At 36.2% G+C, this 17,235-nt stretch overlaps 1 protein-coding gene across 2 annotated transcripts in view; it reads left to right on the forward strand.

The window, feature by feature from the left end:
• Positions 1-3,856: 3,856 nt before the first annotated feature.
• Positions 3,857-17,235, forward strand: part of LOC149567099 (Amino acid kinase family protein) — a 250,699-nt gene continuing 237,320 nt past the window's right edge. For both annotated transcript variants that reach the window (XM_089820312.1, XM_089820313.1), the window contains exon 1: positions 3,857-4,311. In XM_089820312.1, the coding sequence (XP_089676438.1) occupies positions 4,230-4,311 (82 nt within the window). In that variant the 5' untranslated portion in view covers positions 3,857-4,229. The remainder of the gene's footprint in view (positions 4,312-17,235) is intronic.

A 17,235-nucleotide genomic window follows, 5' to 3' on the forward strand; every position in this document is an offset into this window, starting at 1 on the left:
TTAACTCTAATTTTAAGCCATATTCTAACTCTAACCCTAACTCTAACTCCAACTCTATCTCTGACCCTAACCCTACCCTTAATTCTAACCCTAACTCTAACTCTAACTCTAACCCTAACTCTAACTATAACACTATTTCTAATTGTAACTCGAACCCTAACACTAACCCTAACCCTAACTCTACCCCTAATCCTAACCCTAACACTAGATATATAATGCTAATCCTAACCCTAACACTATATGTAACTCTAACTCTAGTTCTAATCATAACCCCAACACTAATTCTAACCCAATCTCTAACCCTAACCCTAAATCTAACCCTAATTCTAACCTAAATCTACCCCTAACTCCAACCCTAACCCTAAATCTAACCCTAACCTAAACTGTATCTCCAACTTTAACTCTAACTTGATCCCTAACTCTAACTCTAATTCTTACTCTAGAACCCTAGCCCTAGCCTCAATTCTAGCCCCAATTCTAACCCTAACTCTAACATTAACACTAACACTTACACTAATTATAACCCTAACCCTAATGCTAACCCTAACTCTAACTGTAACCCTTGTCCTAACCCTAACCCTAATTCTAACCCTAACTCTAACTCTAATCCTTGTTCTAAATCTAATTCTAATTTTAACTCCAACTCTAACTCTAACTCTATCTCAAACCCTAACTCTAAATCTAACCCTAACCCTAACCCTAATTCTAACCCTAACTATATTTGTAACTATAATTCTAGCCCTAACCCTAATTCTTACCCTTACCCTAACCCTAACTCTAACTCAATATCTAACCCTAATTCTAACCCTAACCTATATAACCCTAACTCTAATCCTAATTCTAACCCTAATCAATTCTAGCCCTAACCCTAACCTAATTCTAATCGTAACTATAACTCTAATCCTAACTCTAACCTAAATCTAACTCTAACTCTAACTCTCACCCTAACCTTAACCCTGATCCTAATCCTAACCCTAACACTAATTCTAACCCTAACTCTAACTCTAATGCCAATTCTAATCCTAACCCTAATCCTAACCCTAAATATAACTCTATCTCTAACCCTAACTCTAACTCTAACTTTATCTCTAATTCTAACCCTATCCCTAATTCTATTCTAGCTCTAACTCTAACTGTATTTGTAACCCTAACATTAACCATAACCCTGACTCTAACTCTAAACCTACCCCTAATCCTAATCTTAACACTATATATAACTCTAACTCTAACCTTGACCCTAATTTAATCCTAATCCCAACCCTAACTCTAAATCTAACTAGATAACTCTAACCCTAACCCTAAATCTAACCCTAATCCCAACTCTATCTCTAACTCTAACTCTAACTCGAACCCTAACTCTAACTCTAATTCTAACCCTAACCCTAACCCTAACCCTGTGCCCAATTCTAACCCTAACTCTAACCCTAACCCTAACTCTTATACTAACACTACGTCTAATTTTAACTCTAATTCTAATTGTAACCCTAACCCTAATGCTAACCCTAACCCTAACCCTAACTTTAACACTAATTCTAACCCTAACCTTATTTCTAACCCTAACTCTAACTCTAACTCTAAGTCTAACCCTAAGTCTTATTCTAACCCTAACCCTAACCCTAGCCCTAACTATATTTGTAACCCTAATTGTAACCCTCGCCCTAATTCCTACCCTTACCCTAATCCTAACTCTAACTCTAATTCTAAACCTAACCCTAACTCTAACCCTGACCTTGACTCTAGCTTTAATTGTAACCCTAACCCTAAATCTAACCTAACTCTAATTCAAACCCTATCTGTCACCCCAATTTTAATCCTAACTCTAACCCTAACCCTAACCTTTACACTAACCCTAACCTTTACACTAACCCTAACCTTAATTATGACCTTAACTCTAACTCTAACCCTAACCCTAAACTTAACCATAAACATTACTCTACCCCTAACTCTAACCCTAAATCTAACTCTACCATAATTGTACTCTAACCATAACCATAACCCTAATTCTAACCCTAACTTTAATCATGACTCAAACCTTAACCCTAACCCCAACTCTAACCTTAACCCTGACTCAAATCCTAACCCTAACCCTAGCCCTACTATAACCCTAACCCTAGCCCTACTATAACCCTAACCCTAACCATAACGATAACTCTAACCCTAACCTTAACCATGAGCATAACTCTAACGCTAACCTTAACCATAAACATAACTCTACTTGTAACTAACCGTAAATCTAGCTCTACCATAATTGGACTCTAACCCTAACCCTAACCCTAACTATAACCATAACTCTAACCCTAACCTTAACCATGAGCATAACTCTAACCCTAACCTTAACCATAAACATAACTCTACCCCTAACTCTGACCCTAGATCTAACTCTACCATAATTGGACTCTAACCCTAACCCTAACCCTAGCTTTAATCTTGACTCAAACCCTAACCCTAACTCTAACCTTAACCTTAACTCAAACCCTAACCCTAACCCTAACCCTAGCCTTACTATAATGCTAACTCTTTAACCCTAACCCTAACCCTAACCCTAACCTTAACCATGACCATAACTCTAACCCTAACCTTAACCATAAACATAACTCTAATCTGAACCTTAACCATAACTCTAATAATAACCATAACCATAACTCTAACCCTAACCTTAACCTTAACTCAAACCCTAACCCTAACTCCAAACCTAACCCTAATGCTAACCCTAACCCTAATCTATCCCTAAGGTTAACATGAATTGTAATGGTAACTTTGTCCCTAACCATATATCTACATTTGACTATAAAATTTTACATTACAATATCCCAAAAATAAAATACTTTTTTATCTAAATTAAATTACATATATTAAATTTAAAAAATGTTTTGAAGTATAATTTTATAGTAACTTTATACAACTCTAATTAAAAATTAATTAACAATTTTATAATAACCTTATCAAAATAAAAATAAAAAGTAAATATTTTTCCTATTGCACCGCGACTGCCATTAGCCTATATATATTACGCCGAGAGTAACCCTTCTCGAGGTGCTTATTTTTATAAATCCCAACTGTGATTAAAATAACCTTAGGATTAAATAAAAATAAGCGCCTAAAGAACGATTACTCTCGGCGTAATATATATATATATATATATATAAAACACTAATGTAATGAAAAATATACTAAACTAACAATTTTTAAAAAAATATTATATTAAACTCTATAACAAATAGACAATAGATGATGGTAATATTAGAATAATAGATAGAATAAATTATGTAAAAAATAATTCAACAAAATCTTAATCATAACATTATTTTAATTCAACATTGGAAAAAATTATAGCTCTAAATTAAAACCATACTACCTTATGATGTATATCACTTTTATTTCAATTTTATAATTAAATAAAATATTCAATCTAATTCAATATTGTAAAGTGTAAAAATAGTAACCTTTCTAACTTTAAAAATATTACAAATAATTCAAATAAAGATATTTTAAATAAATAATTAGTGTTGTAAACTATGGAAAAATGATGAGAAGAAAATGAAAAAGAGGAGAATACAAGGAAGAGGAAGATGAAGAAAAAGAAGAGGAGAAAATGGAAAAGATGAGTAGGAGAAAATGGAAAAGATGAGTTGGAGAAGATGAAGAAAAAGTAGCATTGGTAGTTGATTCTTACAAATTAGAGAATGAGAAATTTATTGATCTTGAAACATAAGATTTACCTTTTGCAAATAATGCAATATATCAAAGGCCCCTGCCCTACAGGTGAAGTTGAAAGGCTCACAAAGAGCCCACCAAGGATGAAGTCTTGCTGAGTGCAAGGCCCCTCTATGACTAAAAGGGTGCCCCAAACAAATTTAGGGTCGGCGAGAAAAACTGCTAGTTGACACTACGTGCATCTTATATTGTCTATCGCAGATCAAGGATGATTTACCAGACCAGACAGCAGCATTGTTATTTTTGCTTCGTCAAATGCTGCTTCTCTACTATAAAATTTAATAATGAATAAATTATCTCAATCTTCTTCTGCTTCGACAGATGCTGCTTCTCTTCTACTCAATTTAATAATGAATGACTTCTCTCAAACTCCTTTAACTTCGCCAAATGCTGCTTCTTTGCTATTTAATTTAATAATGCACAAATTCTCTCGACCTTCTCCATTAATAAATTGCAAAAGGACATCACTGCTAAGTTCTTTACATTTTGCTTAATAGCGTAAGAGTGATTGGAATATGGATACGCCTTGCTCTCAATCTCAGTTCGAATCTCAATCTTACAAGTCAAAGAAGCCATTACGATGCATTGTCAAACTGGGTAAGCATATTTCGTCCTTTTGTGTTATTAATACCTATTGCATCGAGATTCCCTTTCCAATGGCAGCAACGTGAGGGTGATAATAAGAGTAGCAGGAAACCCTCTTCTTCAATTCAGTTTATTGCACTGGCCTTTAAAGGCCAAAGAATAACACGAAACGCTAAGCCAAAAACTTACAGAGATGTGGTTGAAAAATGTTCAGTCTTCCACTTCTTTACAATTGCATTGTTGTGTCCAGACGTTGTAAGCCCTAACAATGGCGGATTTATTGAGGTTGGCAAGGGTTTTGAACCCAGTTCATCATGTTGGTGACTACTACACTTTACAACCCACCAACCGGTCCTGGGCTCATCATTAAGTTGTCAGCAATCGTTTGCTTTTTCTTTCCCCAAAATCTATTAACACGACTCTCTGGAACTTTTGGTTTATGATAATCAATGCCATTTATGAATTTATTTCTTTGACAACATTTACCATTAATGTAACTAAGGGAACCGCCATTGGTTTGGTTGGCAACAAATGCTAGTCATCGAAATCTCTACCATTCCTGAAGCTTTGACCATTTTGCCTCCTCCAGCGTATTTGTTGGCCTTTGATCTTTACGAAAATCGAGCTTTTATTATAAAAATCAGGAGCATTGCAAATGACATGAAGAGGTGAGAAAGTATCCAAGTACCAAAGTTGTTTTTTCCCAATAGTATCTCAATGATTGTGAGTTGAATCTTCTGAGAACGATCCCGAAAAATCAACTTTGTGAGAGCCGGCACCATATTAAAAAGCTTTGCAATCCTGCTTTCTGTGCACAGTTGAGGGGGCGGAATAGGCAACGAAACAAAAAGTATAAGAAAAGTGAAGTGAATTTACGAATGAAGAAATTGAGCAATTGAATGGTACTCGAGGCAGGTTACCCCCAACGCTAAGAAGTCCTTTTTAAAGTTCTGACATACTGTAACAATGAACCTAGGATCAACAGAACAAAAGAAAAAATGAGCTGCCTAGAGTATTAATGATTGAAAGGCTAAATATACTTAGAACTGGAATAAACAAGAAAATCAAATAGAACTTAATGAGAGCATAAATGCGAGTCAGTAAACAAGATCCAGTAGGTTGAATCAACATTCAGAACTCACGATGACATGCAAGGCTACCATTGACAGGGACGATTAGGCATTAAGAAGTTAGCACCGAGAAAACATAATGCAATAAGTAGGTGGTGCAGCGTCTCAGCTCTCCTCAATTCAAAAAATAAACATTCAACGGCCTTATCAAACCATAACAGACAGCAGAAATGAAAGCATCAATAAACCAGTGAGCATGAAAATATACAATCGCATTATATTTACAGATCAAAAAGGACATCTTGGCTTTTATCTCCTTAATCCGCAGATTGGCCTACTAAGCTTGAGCGCTAACTATATTATAGACTAGAATTTTTGTCATGTCAACTCCACTACTAGAGTCTTAATCTTACCATCTCCCAAAATTTCACATACAGTAACTGTTGTACCCCAAAAGTCTAAACAGTTGCAAATAACTCCAACAAGATAGGACAAACAATCAATTAGCTCCTTGCTCAGAGGAATTGTTTTTTCCTGTCTCCTTGAAGTAGTCAATTTGCACTAGTAAGAATGATGCCCTTGAAGTAAGCAGTTGATCAAATAAGAAAGCTAGAGAAAGAAAGAGTACAAGTTTGCATCTGTATCTCCAGAAATGTTTGGTAAAAACAATGGATTGACGTTGTCCATAGCTTCCACATTTTCTCCCGACTAGGAACACACAAGTGAACACACCAGATCACGGTGGTGGGAAGCGGTTGGAGATAAGTCTACTTCAAAAGTTGTACAGATACTTTAATAGACAAATAGGTTTAGACTTTTGGCTAGGGAAATGCATAGAATCAACGTTGCATAAAGATCCTCTGGTGCAACCAAAGGGGCTATAGACTAAGTCACAAGGTTCGAATTCGAATTCGAGTTCGTCGATCATAAAATTCGAATGAAATCCGGCAAGGGTAAAAGTTCGGAAAAAAATTCGACATTAAAATTTAGTTATATATATTTATATATTTTTAAATATTACTAATATATCCACAGAGTTGTTAAAATAGTTGAACATTGTTAAATAGTTTAACTAAATAACTCAATATCAGTTTAAAATTAAATAATATTATATTAAATTACAGTATTATGTTAAAATTCATAAAATTCGAATGACATTCGAAAAGAGTTGAAATTCGCTGAAATTCGAATCAAAAGGATGAAATTCGGCGAATCCTGTGACTTAGGCTATAGACAAAACAATTTATGGATGTTGGTAAATCAACCAATGTCTATGAGTAGATTGCATTGGCTGGAAAGTTGGGAGCTCCTCATCTATGAAGAATATACTTCAACTTAATGTGCAACTAACAGAGGCTTTAACCTATTGGGCACAACAGTGAGGTGGTAAGGGGGAAAATAAGCACGTGATGATCACCTTTCAGTTCAGCCTTAAAAAAATTGATCCTCTAGGGAATTAGTAAGTCCATTTATAGACTTAACAGTTATTTAACTTTCTGCAATCTCCCATGGTAGGAAGTCCATTTGTAGACTTAACAGTTCAACTTTCTGTGACCTCCCATGGTGGGTAGATACATGGAAAAGACAGTTGAATACTAAAAGATGGGGTGGAAACCCCTCTTTTCCTTGGTAACATGTGAACATTGTAGCATGATTGGTGAAATGCTTGACATTAGTACTGATTCTTAGACATTATGGTAAGCCATCAGATGCTACTACTTGGGTGATGGTAGATAATGTGCTAGCAAAGGTACATGCTACTAAAAGATCTGGACAACACTGCAAGAACATTCAACTGGGCACAAACATGGTAAAAAATTGGGCATAGGACTCAACAAAGAAGAAAGTCATAATTTTACAAAAAAAAGAAAAGAAATCAACGCATTTAGAGAACATAAGAGCCTAATTTGATTATCAATTTGTCACAATTCAAACCATAGTTTGAAAACTCGGACTCAGCGTGGCTTTGGCAGCTCAAAATAGGACTTGAATTTGGGACTTGGCAAAAAATCTAGCTGGGGCTCGATATAGGAAAAACAAAATGTAATGTCCCTATTTTCACGAGCATCTGTTTTCAATGGTTTAGCCTATCACTGGGTTCTTGTAGGCTAACAATGATGTTTAGAGTGTCTTGTTTTGGAGACATGGTATTTCAGTTAGCAGTGTTTTTATCTCGACATCCTTGGTATTTTGGTACAATGTTATTTAGGGTGTTCTGGCTCCATTTTAATATACTTACTTTTTATAGTAAGTTAGTGGTTGATCGAGAGGGACCCTTACTATTTTAGTAAGACAGTTGAATGTACAGTCGACACAATGGTTGACTTCCAGCTTCAAACGGGATTGAGAAATAATGATTATTTGTGGAGCTATGTAGTTATTAATAAAGTGATTACTCTGTGAGTGTAGTGCAGTTATAAAAGGATTAAATATAAAATTATTAAATGAATGGGGCCATAAGACATCATCAATGTTCATATAATGAATAAAAAAAGTGAGTGCCCAAGTTGAGGGGATAATATAAAGTTTTTATTAAAATACCAAAAAGTGGATTTGAAATCGAATTAAAAAAAACAAATAGGATCGACCACACAAAGAGGATCGACCACTTGGTGAAAGTATTTAAAAGGCTCCAAAGCAGCAAATCAAACTCATTCGCATGATTATTTGACTTTGCTTTTGATTGTCTTGGGATTTGTGTGTGGAAACCAAGGGTTTCTGCAGAAACATCTATATTGCAGCATTGGAGGGCGAGAGTTCTTCAATAATTTGACATTCTAAGGAAGGATAACTTTCGTGGTGAATTTCACTCATCGAGGACCCTGAATTTGGCAAAAAAAATCTGCACTTTCAGGGTGGCCATGTCACCCACACTATATAATTGGGTCCCATTCATAGGCCAATCGCCAGCAGTGACAAATTATTTGTATTATAGTGATGACTTCCCCAATGGAATCTAACATTTCCACACGGTAAATTAAATATTTTTTGCCTACAATTTCAAAAGCTTGTCTTAATCGATGGTCATACTTGCCAATATGTAGTAAACATTTAAGTTAGGTTAAAGGTTGAGTACATAGATTTGACAGGTGTCTCTATTCTGGAGACTTTGCAAGGAACTTTTTGTCCTTTCAAATCTTGGCCCAAAATAGATTTGAGCGTGGACACACATCTTTATTCTGGAGACTTTATCTAGAACTTCGTGTCCTTTAATATTTTGGCCGAAAATAGGATTTATGCCATTGATTTAGGATCATCCAACGGTTGTAAAAAAAGGGTCATTGTGTGTTAGATGATATAAAATTAACTCAGGTTGTCTTACTAAAATATTAAAAGTCCCTGTCTTGGGGGCATTGCCTCTTGACCCCATCTTAGGAGAGTTGCCTCCAAACCCCCATTAAATAATTTGGAGGGAAATTGCAGTGATAAAAGTGAGCAAAATCAATGACTGGATTTCTTGACTAATGAAATATTCCCTACACTTTTATAGAATTTTTCGTATGATTGAAAAAAATTGCCAATACAAATAATATTTTTTCCTTTCAAATTAAAAAAAATTCGCCAGTACAAATTAAATTTTTCTGCCCAAAATAATGTAGCATTTGCCAAGATTTTACCCTTTTTCCAGGGAGGGGGTTTCTTAAAGTTTTCCCTGATTCTGAGGTTGTCAAGAGCTGAAGATTGTCCTGGGGTTTGGCTTCATCTCAGAGGTCAGAATAGTGCATATTGGTGTAGGAATTTGAAGCATATAGGCAGGCCTATAGCTTTTATTGCATCCATTAATACCAGTTTTCAAGTTTTTTATTGCTGCTACAGTACCCGTGTGAACAGTTTTTGGTGGCTAAGACTCGGTCGCCATTTGCAGAGGTGGAAAAATAACTTATTTGCTGTTCATTGTTCATAGAGGGTTTTATTCAGTATCATCTCATAGAATAAAGAGATCATTGCTTTCGGGTATGCAAAGTTGAAAATCTATCATTTGTATTGCTGTTAATAAAATGAAACCAAATTAATTTCTATTCCTGTTAGATAGTCACGTAAATTCTCTTTTCAAGTTGGTTCAGATGTTATCATCATGTCATATCTATACTCAAAAAGACCAAAAAACATATATATTTCAAAGCACCAAAACATCAGTTTCAGATTGGATTGAGATTGAACCAGCAGGGTCCATCATAAGGGGCTATAAGTCCTTTTTGGCAGTTCCTGAAAATTCAGTAGTCCTTCGTAAAAACTCACAAGTCATTTCTTAAAAAATGGACTTGCCAGGACTTGGCTTGCGAGTCCATGGTGAGTGAACTCTGTAAGCCATGAGACCTGCGAGTCCCCAAGTGTCTTCAAACTATGATTCAAACATTAAACATGTCATATGATCTCAAAAACTTAATATGAAATGTTCACAATTCATATTATAAGCTCAATCTTTCAAATGTATAGCAAACATCACAAGTTTGTATTGTTTACATACAATGATATGTCAATGAGAAAACAAACAAATAGAATTTACATCTTCCTCTGTCCTCTCGTAATGTAACTTCACTTCTAGGCCTCAAACTAGAAGGTGCTGAAGTATCAAAATGATGATGAATTGATTCTTGAAAGTTGTATGTGTTCTCCGAAATTGTATCTAATTCTGTTGCTTCTACATCTTTTGCTGCTCCTCTCTCCAATTCTGGAAGATCTTCAGTAAGGAGGACATATAGTCCATTCACCATATGAATTAGAATCATCCAAGTTGATGAACTTATGTGAAATGCCCTTCACCTTTCTAGTTTGAAGGGGAAGGTTGTGCAGAATGAAGACAAGATCATCAACATATTTTGATTTCAAATGCTCCTCTTCTCTGCTTCTTCTACTCTTATTTCGCTGTGCAGACCTGTTTTATACAAGATTGTGCAAAGAAAAAGTGAATATATAGAAAAACAAGTTTTTAAGCTGTTGGGTGTCTCCAAGTGGACCCAAGAGTCCTTACCTTGAACTTGAGAGTCCGATCCTAGGACTTGGCGAGTCCCAGGCTGAGATTCAGGTGAGCATTCCCCGAGACTTGGCATGACTTGACTTGCGAGTCCTAGGTGAGTCAATTCAATGAGTGTTAGGACTTGCAAGTCTCACGAGGCTTTGCAAGTACTGGCCGTGTCCTAAGACAGTAGATTAAAGTGACATATATCTCTGGGAGACCTGCAATAAAAAAATGGCTCAATTGGATTCCTAAATCAAAAGATATGGCTTTTGAAAGTCAGCTGTCCCACTTTAGGAATGTAAGAGCATCTATGTTGCATAATAGAGGTATAAGTGGGAGCTACATTTGCTAACTGACTCATGGTGTATGATATGGCTTGTCATAAGACATTTTTTAATGGAGATTATGAAACCAAAATGGAGTGCCCATGTTTGTGAGTGAATTATAGCGAGTTTATAATAGGTGGAGGAAATATGCATTTTTTAGCTTGTGGACAAATGTTAGGAATTGGGCATTGGATTTTGATAAGGGATTTGGGCATCATATTTTGGGTGGGTTTGGCTCATGTTTTCCTAATTACCTTTTGATGGTTTCATGCATCACTTCTATTTATTGGGCAATTGTAATGGAGGTTTTGTAGTAAGTTTTGTAGGTATTGTTATGTTACTAGAATTTCTCTGGATCTTTTGTTTGTGATAATCCAACGCTCAAGCTTGGCAAGTTCATTGTAACCATTGATTACTGGAGATCACATTGAGTTGCTTTAGAGTGTGGTTTTTTTCCATGTAAATCACTCAATCGTGGTTGCTTTTGTGTTTATTTCCTTGTAACTATACAATCAATTTGATTTTTGAACATATCCCCTCACATAAATCAGTGAAGGAACTGTATTTTCCACATCTGCATCCTTTCATACTTGACTCTGAAATCAAGCCATTGTACACCCTACATTCCCAAATCCACATTTTTTTTCCTAGAGAGCAAATTTTTCTTGTGACCAGTGGAGTGGGGGAGGGTGAAGGGGGAAGGAAGGCAAGAGAAAAACTCTCTTGTTCCCAAATTGAACTCATGGAGGTTGTGTTGAGTTTTCAAACCAGAATACTAGAAATGCGAAGTACTGAAATACAAAACACAGAACTAAGGACACAAGATTATCCTGGGAAAAACCCTCCTCATCAGGGGAAAACAACCCAGCCCACAAAATCAGTTCCGTTGTTAAAATCTTCAAAACAAATTACAGAGACTCTGCCCTCATCAAGTTCTTCAATATTCAATGACCATTTTAATCAGAGTGTTAATATATATATATATATATATATATAAACACCATAAACCTCGAGGCAAGACACGATACACACAATATTAAAACTCAGAATGTCTGAGCATAAAACCTTTTCATATACCAGTTTAAAAATACTGCTCATATGCCAGTAAAAATATCAAAAGCCAATACCATCAAAAGTGACTAATCTTCTGAGAAAATATCAGAACATAACTGAAGAAGAACGATACTCTAAAGGAAAGCTGCACCCATTTGAATTAAAAGCTGTGAATAATAAAAGCTGTCTTGGGTGTCATAATACCGCAAAAGACAAAACTTCTGATATTCATTACCATGTGAAAACACTTTCTTGGAAGCTCAAAACATGACGACGACTTGAGATGCATGAACAAGAAACAATGAAGAATAATCAACAGTCACTGCCAAGAGAGAGCCGTTAGGATGAGCAAGGAATTGTTGACTGAAAACATCAACTTCAAGAAAAGTTGCCAAATCAAGCTGAATAAACACTTGATGGTGTCCATAAAAGCACATGATTAAAACACAAATGATGCCAGATAACGATGCCATGTCATCATATATAGCAAGGATGAAGACAATTCAATAAGTAAGATTTAAAGGCTTTCTCTCACAGCTACCACAACATTAACAGGTTGTAAGAATTTTTTTCTTTCCTATAGCAATTTCTATCACAAGGAAATCAACAGAAGTGGTAAATCTGCAATGGTTGAGACATATCAGTAAGTTTATGAAGGGAAGCATTGATACCAGGGAAATCCCTAGGTAACTCATTATATTACCTTGTATTTCCAACCAGGAACAACTTGTTGAAGGCAATGTCTACAAATTAATTGTGGACAATTGACTTTAACTATACAAGATACATAGGAAACCTCCAGACATTCTAAATTGCTCAAAATCTAATATGCCTACCAATAGGAGAGGCTAAATCATCTTCAGTTTTCATGATAAACATCTTGTAGCTATTTGGTAAAGGGGATTTGTCTGATTTGATTTTGACTTCCTTAAGCTTATAAATAATATCCTAGCAAATTCTACTACATAGAGAAATATTTGGAAGAAAACTTTTGTGGGGTAATTCCTTTAAAGCTGAATAGAGAAAGACAATTTACCAATTTTCTGAACTTGCATTGAGGCATCAGAAAGTGAGGTCTTCATACCAGACTTAAACTTTGGGCTAAAGCTAAGCTGGAGTAAATAGCTAGAGGAAACTTTTAACTCAATTTGGTCTCAAGCTTTGCAAAATATTACCATCTGTCCACAACCTGAGGGAAAACTAGGCAATGAATGGAAAAAGACCCAAGAAAGTGAAACAAACCGCTGAACTCTGAAACCCAGTTGCATCAAGGAAATTAACACTTGAAAGGTAGTCAAGTAAAAGTGCTCTTGTAACACACAGTACTGATTAAATTAGGACAAGACCAACAAAAAATAAACAATGAGAAGATTAGAGTAATAATAATCAAAAGGTGAAACAGACCCAAAACTGAACGGACAACGAAAAATAAACATTATTAAACATGAGAACATAAATGCAAGTCAATAACCAATATTGAACAAGTTCAATCCACATATAAAACTCATGATGACATGCAACGTTATGAAGGATAGTGTTGATGTGAGTTTTGTTCCACTACAACATACAAAATTGAATACATGGTATTCTAAGATGAAATACCAATTTCCACGTCTCTCTTGAATAAGGATGCTCATATGCTAAACATTGTAGGTGAATTGTGTGATCAAATGAGACAACCTCAAGGTTCCTTCTTAATTGTAGACTTTCACTCAATTTTATGATGTGATATTGTCATGTCCCCATTTTGGAGGCAATTTGATTTAATTAATTTAATTAATTAGGTTGTCCAAAATAATGAATATTTTATGAGGATGACTAATTAATTATTTTAATTAAATAAATAAGTGGTATTAAGTTAATTATTTATAAAGTTATCAAATAAATAAATATAAAAAGTTAACTTTATATTTAATTAATTTAATAAAGTGACTTGAATTATAAAATATTTTATAAAGTCACTTAATAGATAAAACAAAATAATGTTCTAGAAGCTTCTGGAGAAAGTGGAGGAAAAAGAATAAATAGGCACCCCAGGCTTTATTCCAATCATCCAGATTTGTTGTTATTGATGTTGATGTTTGTTGATGTGCATTGTGGAGCCTAGGGTTTCTGCAATAGTCACAACTGGCCATTGAGAACGAAAACTCTCAATTGGTACGCAATTTTGAGGGTGTGAAATATCACTTGAATTATTGCAGCTGGGAGGAAGATACTTCAGTCTTCTATTTGTGCTACATTGAGAAAAATTATTTGTGGCCATTGAGAACGAATATTTGTGGCCATTGAGAACGAAAACTCTCAATTGGTACGCGATTTTGAGGGTGTGAAATATCACTTGAATTACTGCAGCTGGGAGGAAGATACTTCAGTCTTCTATTTGTGCTACATTGAAAAAACATATTTGAGTACAAAAAGCAGGCTGAAAAAGCAGGCCGAAAAAGCAGTTCGAAAAAAGCAGGCCGAAAAAGCAGTTCGAAAAAAAGCAGGCCGAAAAAGTAGAACCGAAAAAGCAGGCCGAAAAAGCAGGTCTGGAAAAGCAATCCAAAAAAAAAAAAGCAATTCGAAAAAGCAAACAAAATTATTACAGCCATCTACAATCAGGGGCGGCAGCTAGAGAGGCACGACTTGGGCACTTGAGGAGGTTATTTTCTGTTCAGTGGTATTGCAATACATCTATTCTCTAAGGCGACTTCATATGCCAGGTCTGATGTGTATTTTCATAGTTGCCTTTCACTATAGAGTGCTGTTGTAATTGTCATTTCGTATCAGACCTATCATTCATTAATAGATATATCATTCATTTTTACATTCCTCACAATGGTATCAGCAATCCATGGCTTTAGTTGTATTTAATCGTGCATGTGATTAGCGTACTGCTGCAGGGGAGTATTGAAGTTAGATATTTAGTGTTGCATTAGTTTTCATTGGTAGCTGTAGGTGCATATTACTTTACCAGCAATCATCATATTTTGATATCTTTGTAAATGCCAAGAGTCTTGGCTAACTTAGTATGAATATTGTATTGGATACTCATTCTCAATCAAGGAGATACAATTGCTGGTCATTAATAGTTGTCTTTGAGCATTAATAAATCATTTCTTATCAGCCAATTAGTTTGCCTACCAACTGTTTGTTAAAATACCAGTTGGCTGTAGGTGATCATTTTCAGAACTCATATATGCATTCACCATTGCCAAAATTAGTTGCATATTTATGTTAGGTCATTGTTTAGACAATTTGGAGTCTTTTGTAAGCATTCTCTTTGAGGCAAATCCAAACAGGAACCACTGCAGCAATCTAAAGAGTTATATCAGTTAGATGACCCTTGCTTGCAAAGTGTTTGACGAAATGTCAAACCACTAAAGTATAAAGATTTTTGGTGTTTGAAGAAGTTATAACCCATTGGAGTTATTTCAGTGGTATCAGAGCTATTGACCTGCCATCTTGTTGGGTAGATTGGACATTGAATCAGCTAGTTAATCATGTTTATTTCAAGTACCCAGAAGCAGTGGGACAAGGATATGAAGAAGCTTAAACAAAATTTGAAAAGGTTGGATGAAAGTCAGAAAAGGATGAATGAATTGATGGTTTCCATGTTTAAGAGGACTACATCACAGAACAAAGACAAAGAGGAACAAGAGGTCTCTACAAGTGAGGTATCTAGAAACCTCTACAAGGAGTTTGCAGCAGTTGGTGACCAGCATATAGCCGAATCTAGGGAGGACAAAAATCAGACTAGCTTGGAGGAAGATGTTGGGCACACAATACTTCAAAAGGTAGTGGGAATGGATATTACGCAGATTGATAGTAACGGTCAACTTGATACTCAAGTTGAGACAGTTGTATACAGGTTGCCAAAGGGTGATGTCACAGATACTCGGGATGGTTTAGTTCCAACAGGCAGTGACTACAACATAGTGGGTTCAGATGATGATTATGAGGATGTTGTTGTGCATGATGGTGAGATACCTAGTAGAGACGAGCAGACATTGAGCATTCATGACTTTGCTGAGAGAGAGTACCAGGCACAGATAGATGCTTCGTCACATGAGGTTGAGGCTGGTAGTACTTCACATGATTTGTCCAGCCAGCTGAAGGTGAGCGAAGACAGTATTGTGACTTCATTATCTCATCATGACAAGATGCGGGGTATGATAGAGGATCACATCCAGATGATTCAGTTACAAGGTAGACATAAGGGAGTTCAGGGAAAGTCTTCTTGTGTTGACTTACAAGTGATTAGGGAAGGAATGGGAACGATGAAGTTGAGTTATTTACATCTTCTATCAGATCATGACCATCTTCTTAGCCTTGTCGGAGACTATTCAGATGCCTTGAGGAGGAAGGAGGAGGAAGTTGACAGGCTTTCTCGCGAGCTTGAGGAAACTCGAGCTTCTTTGGTGAATACTCCATTGGCATTACAGGACTGGGAGAGACATGGGGATAAGCATGGCATGGAGTTGAGTTTAGTTTCATCTTGCACTCCTGATACTCAGCTTTCTGCAGTAGGCGGATCATATGTGGTCGTTGATAGTGTTGTGAGTTCATCTTGCATTCACATCCAGGATACAGGGACAATATCAGACAGGTATGTGGAGTTAGTTGGTACTAGTCATATTACTCAGGCGAGGAGTTTGCTTGAGTTACCAGCTGATTCTAGTTTATGGATATGGACTCGAGATTGTTATATTGGCGTTTGGGATTCAGTTGACTGGAGATCATTATCACTTTTTGGTAGCAGTGATTGTTTGGATGCTATCATGGATTTGATTAGCAGATTGCACGGTGTTGTCTTTCCTTGCGCCAGTAGCTTGTCCGATGTTGGTATTAGTTTTTATACACCGGTGTTGGGCTTTTTTCATATATCCAGTCGACCATTCTTGCTGGAATGTGTTGATGATCCTTCATATTTGGCAGTGTGTACAGATGAGTCCCAGGAACATATTGGCATTGATGACATCCAGGAGGATGCAGTGGGTAGTTTTGAAGACTTAGCTTCCTTGGCAGTTTTTTTTGGTACAGAGGAGTTGGACAGCAGTGCTACAGTTTTTGATACTCCGTATGTTGATATGAGCTTTGGAGTTGATTCGCGGGATATGGATGGTAATACTCTAGAGACCAGTAACTTTGAGGATACTCCTTTAGACAGTGTGTCAGAGGAGGTTTGTAGGAGACAGTCTAACCAGTGCCATCATGTGTCTAGTCAGTTGAGAGTTAGTGAGCAAGACATTACTATCGCTTGCCAGCATTTCGATGCTGCTCATCAGTTGTTAGTAGTTTATGGATGGGGTTCTCCTACTAGTGATGAGCAGGGAGGCAGTTATTTTTCCTTGACAGAGATCCACTCTTTATGGGAGGCTATTCGGATTCTGAGACAGAATTATATGTAGCTGGTAGCCGATAGAGATTATCTTATGGAGTGGGGGAGTACAGCATATGATGCATTATTGGCCAAGGAAGATGAGGTGAGTGAGCTTACTCAGCAGCTCGAGGTGACTTCTGAGATGCTTGAGAGTACACAGCT

Source organism: Cupressus sempervirens, chromosome 3 (genome assembly GCF_028749045.1).
Source record: "Cupressus sempervirens isolate cs-2001-9-10 chromosome 3, ASM2874904v1, whole genome shotgun sequence".
Classification (NCBI taxonomy): Eukaryota; Viridiplantae; Streptophyta; class Pinopsida; order Cupressales; family Cupressaceae; genus Cupressus; species Cupressus sempervirens.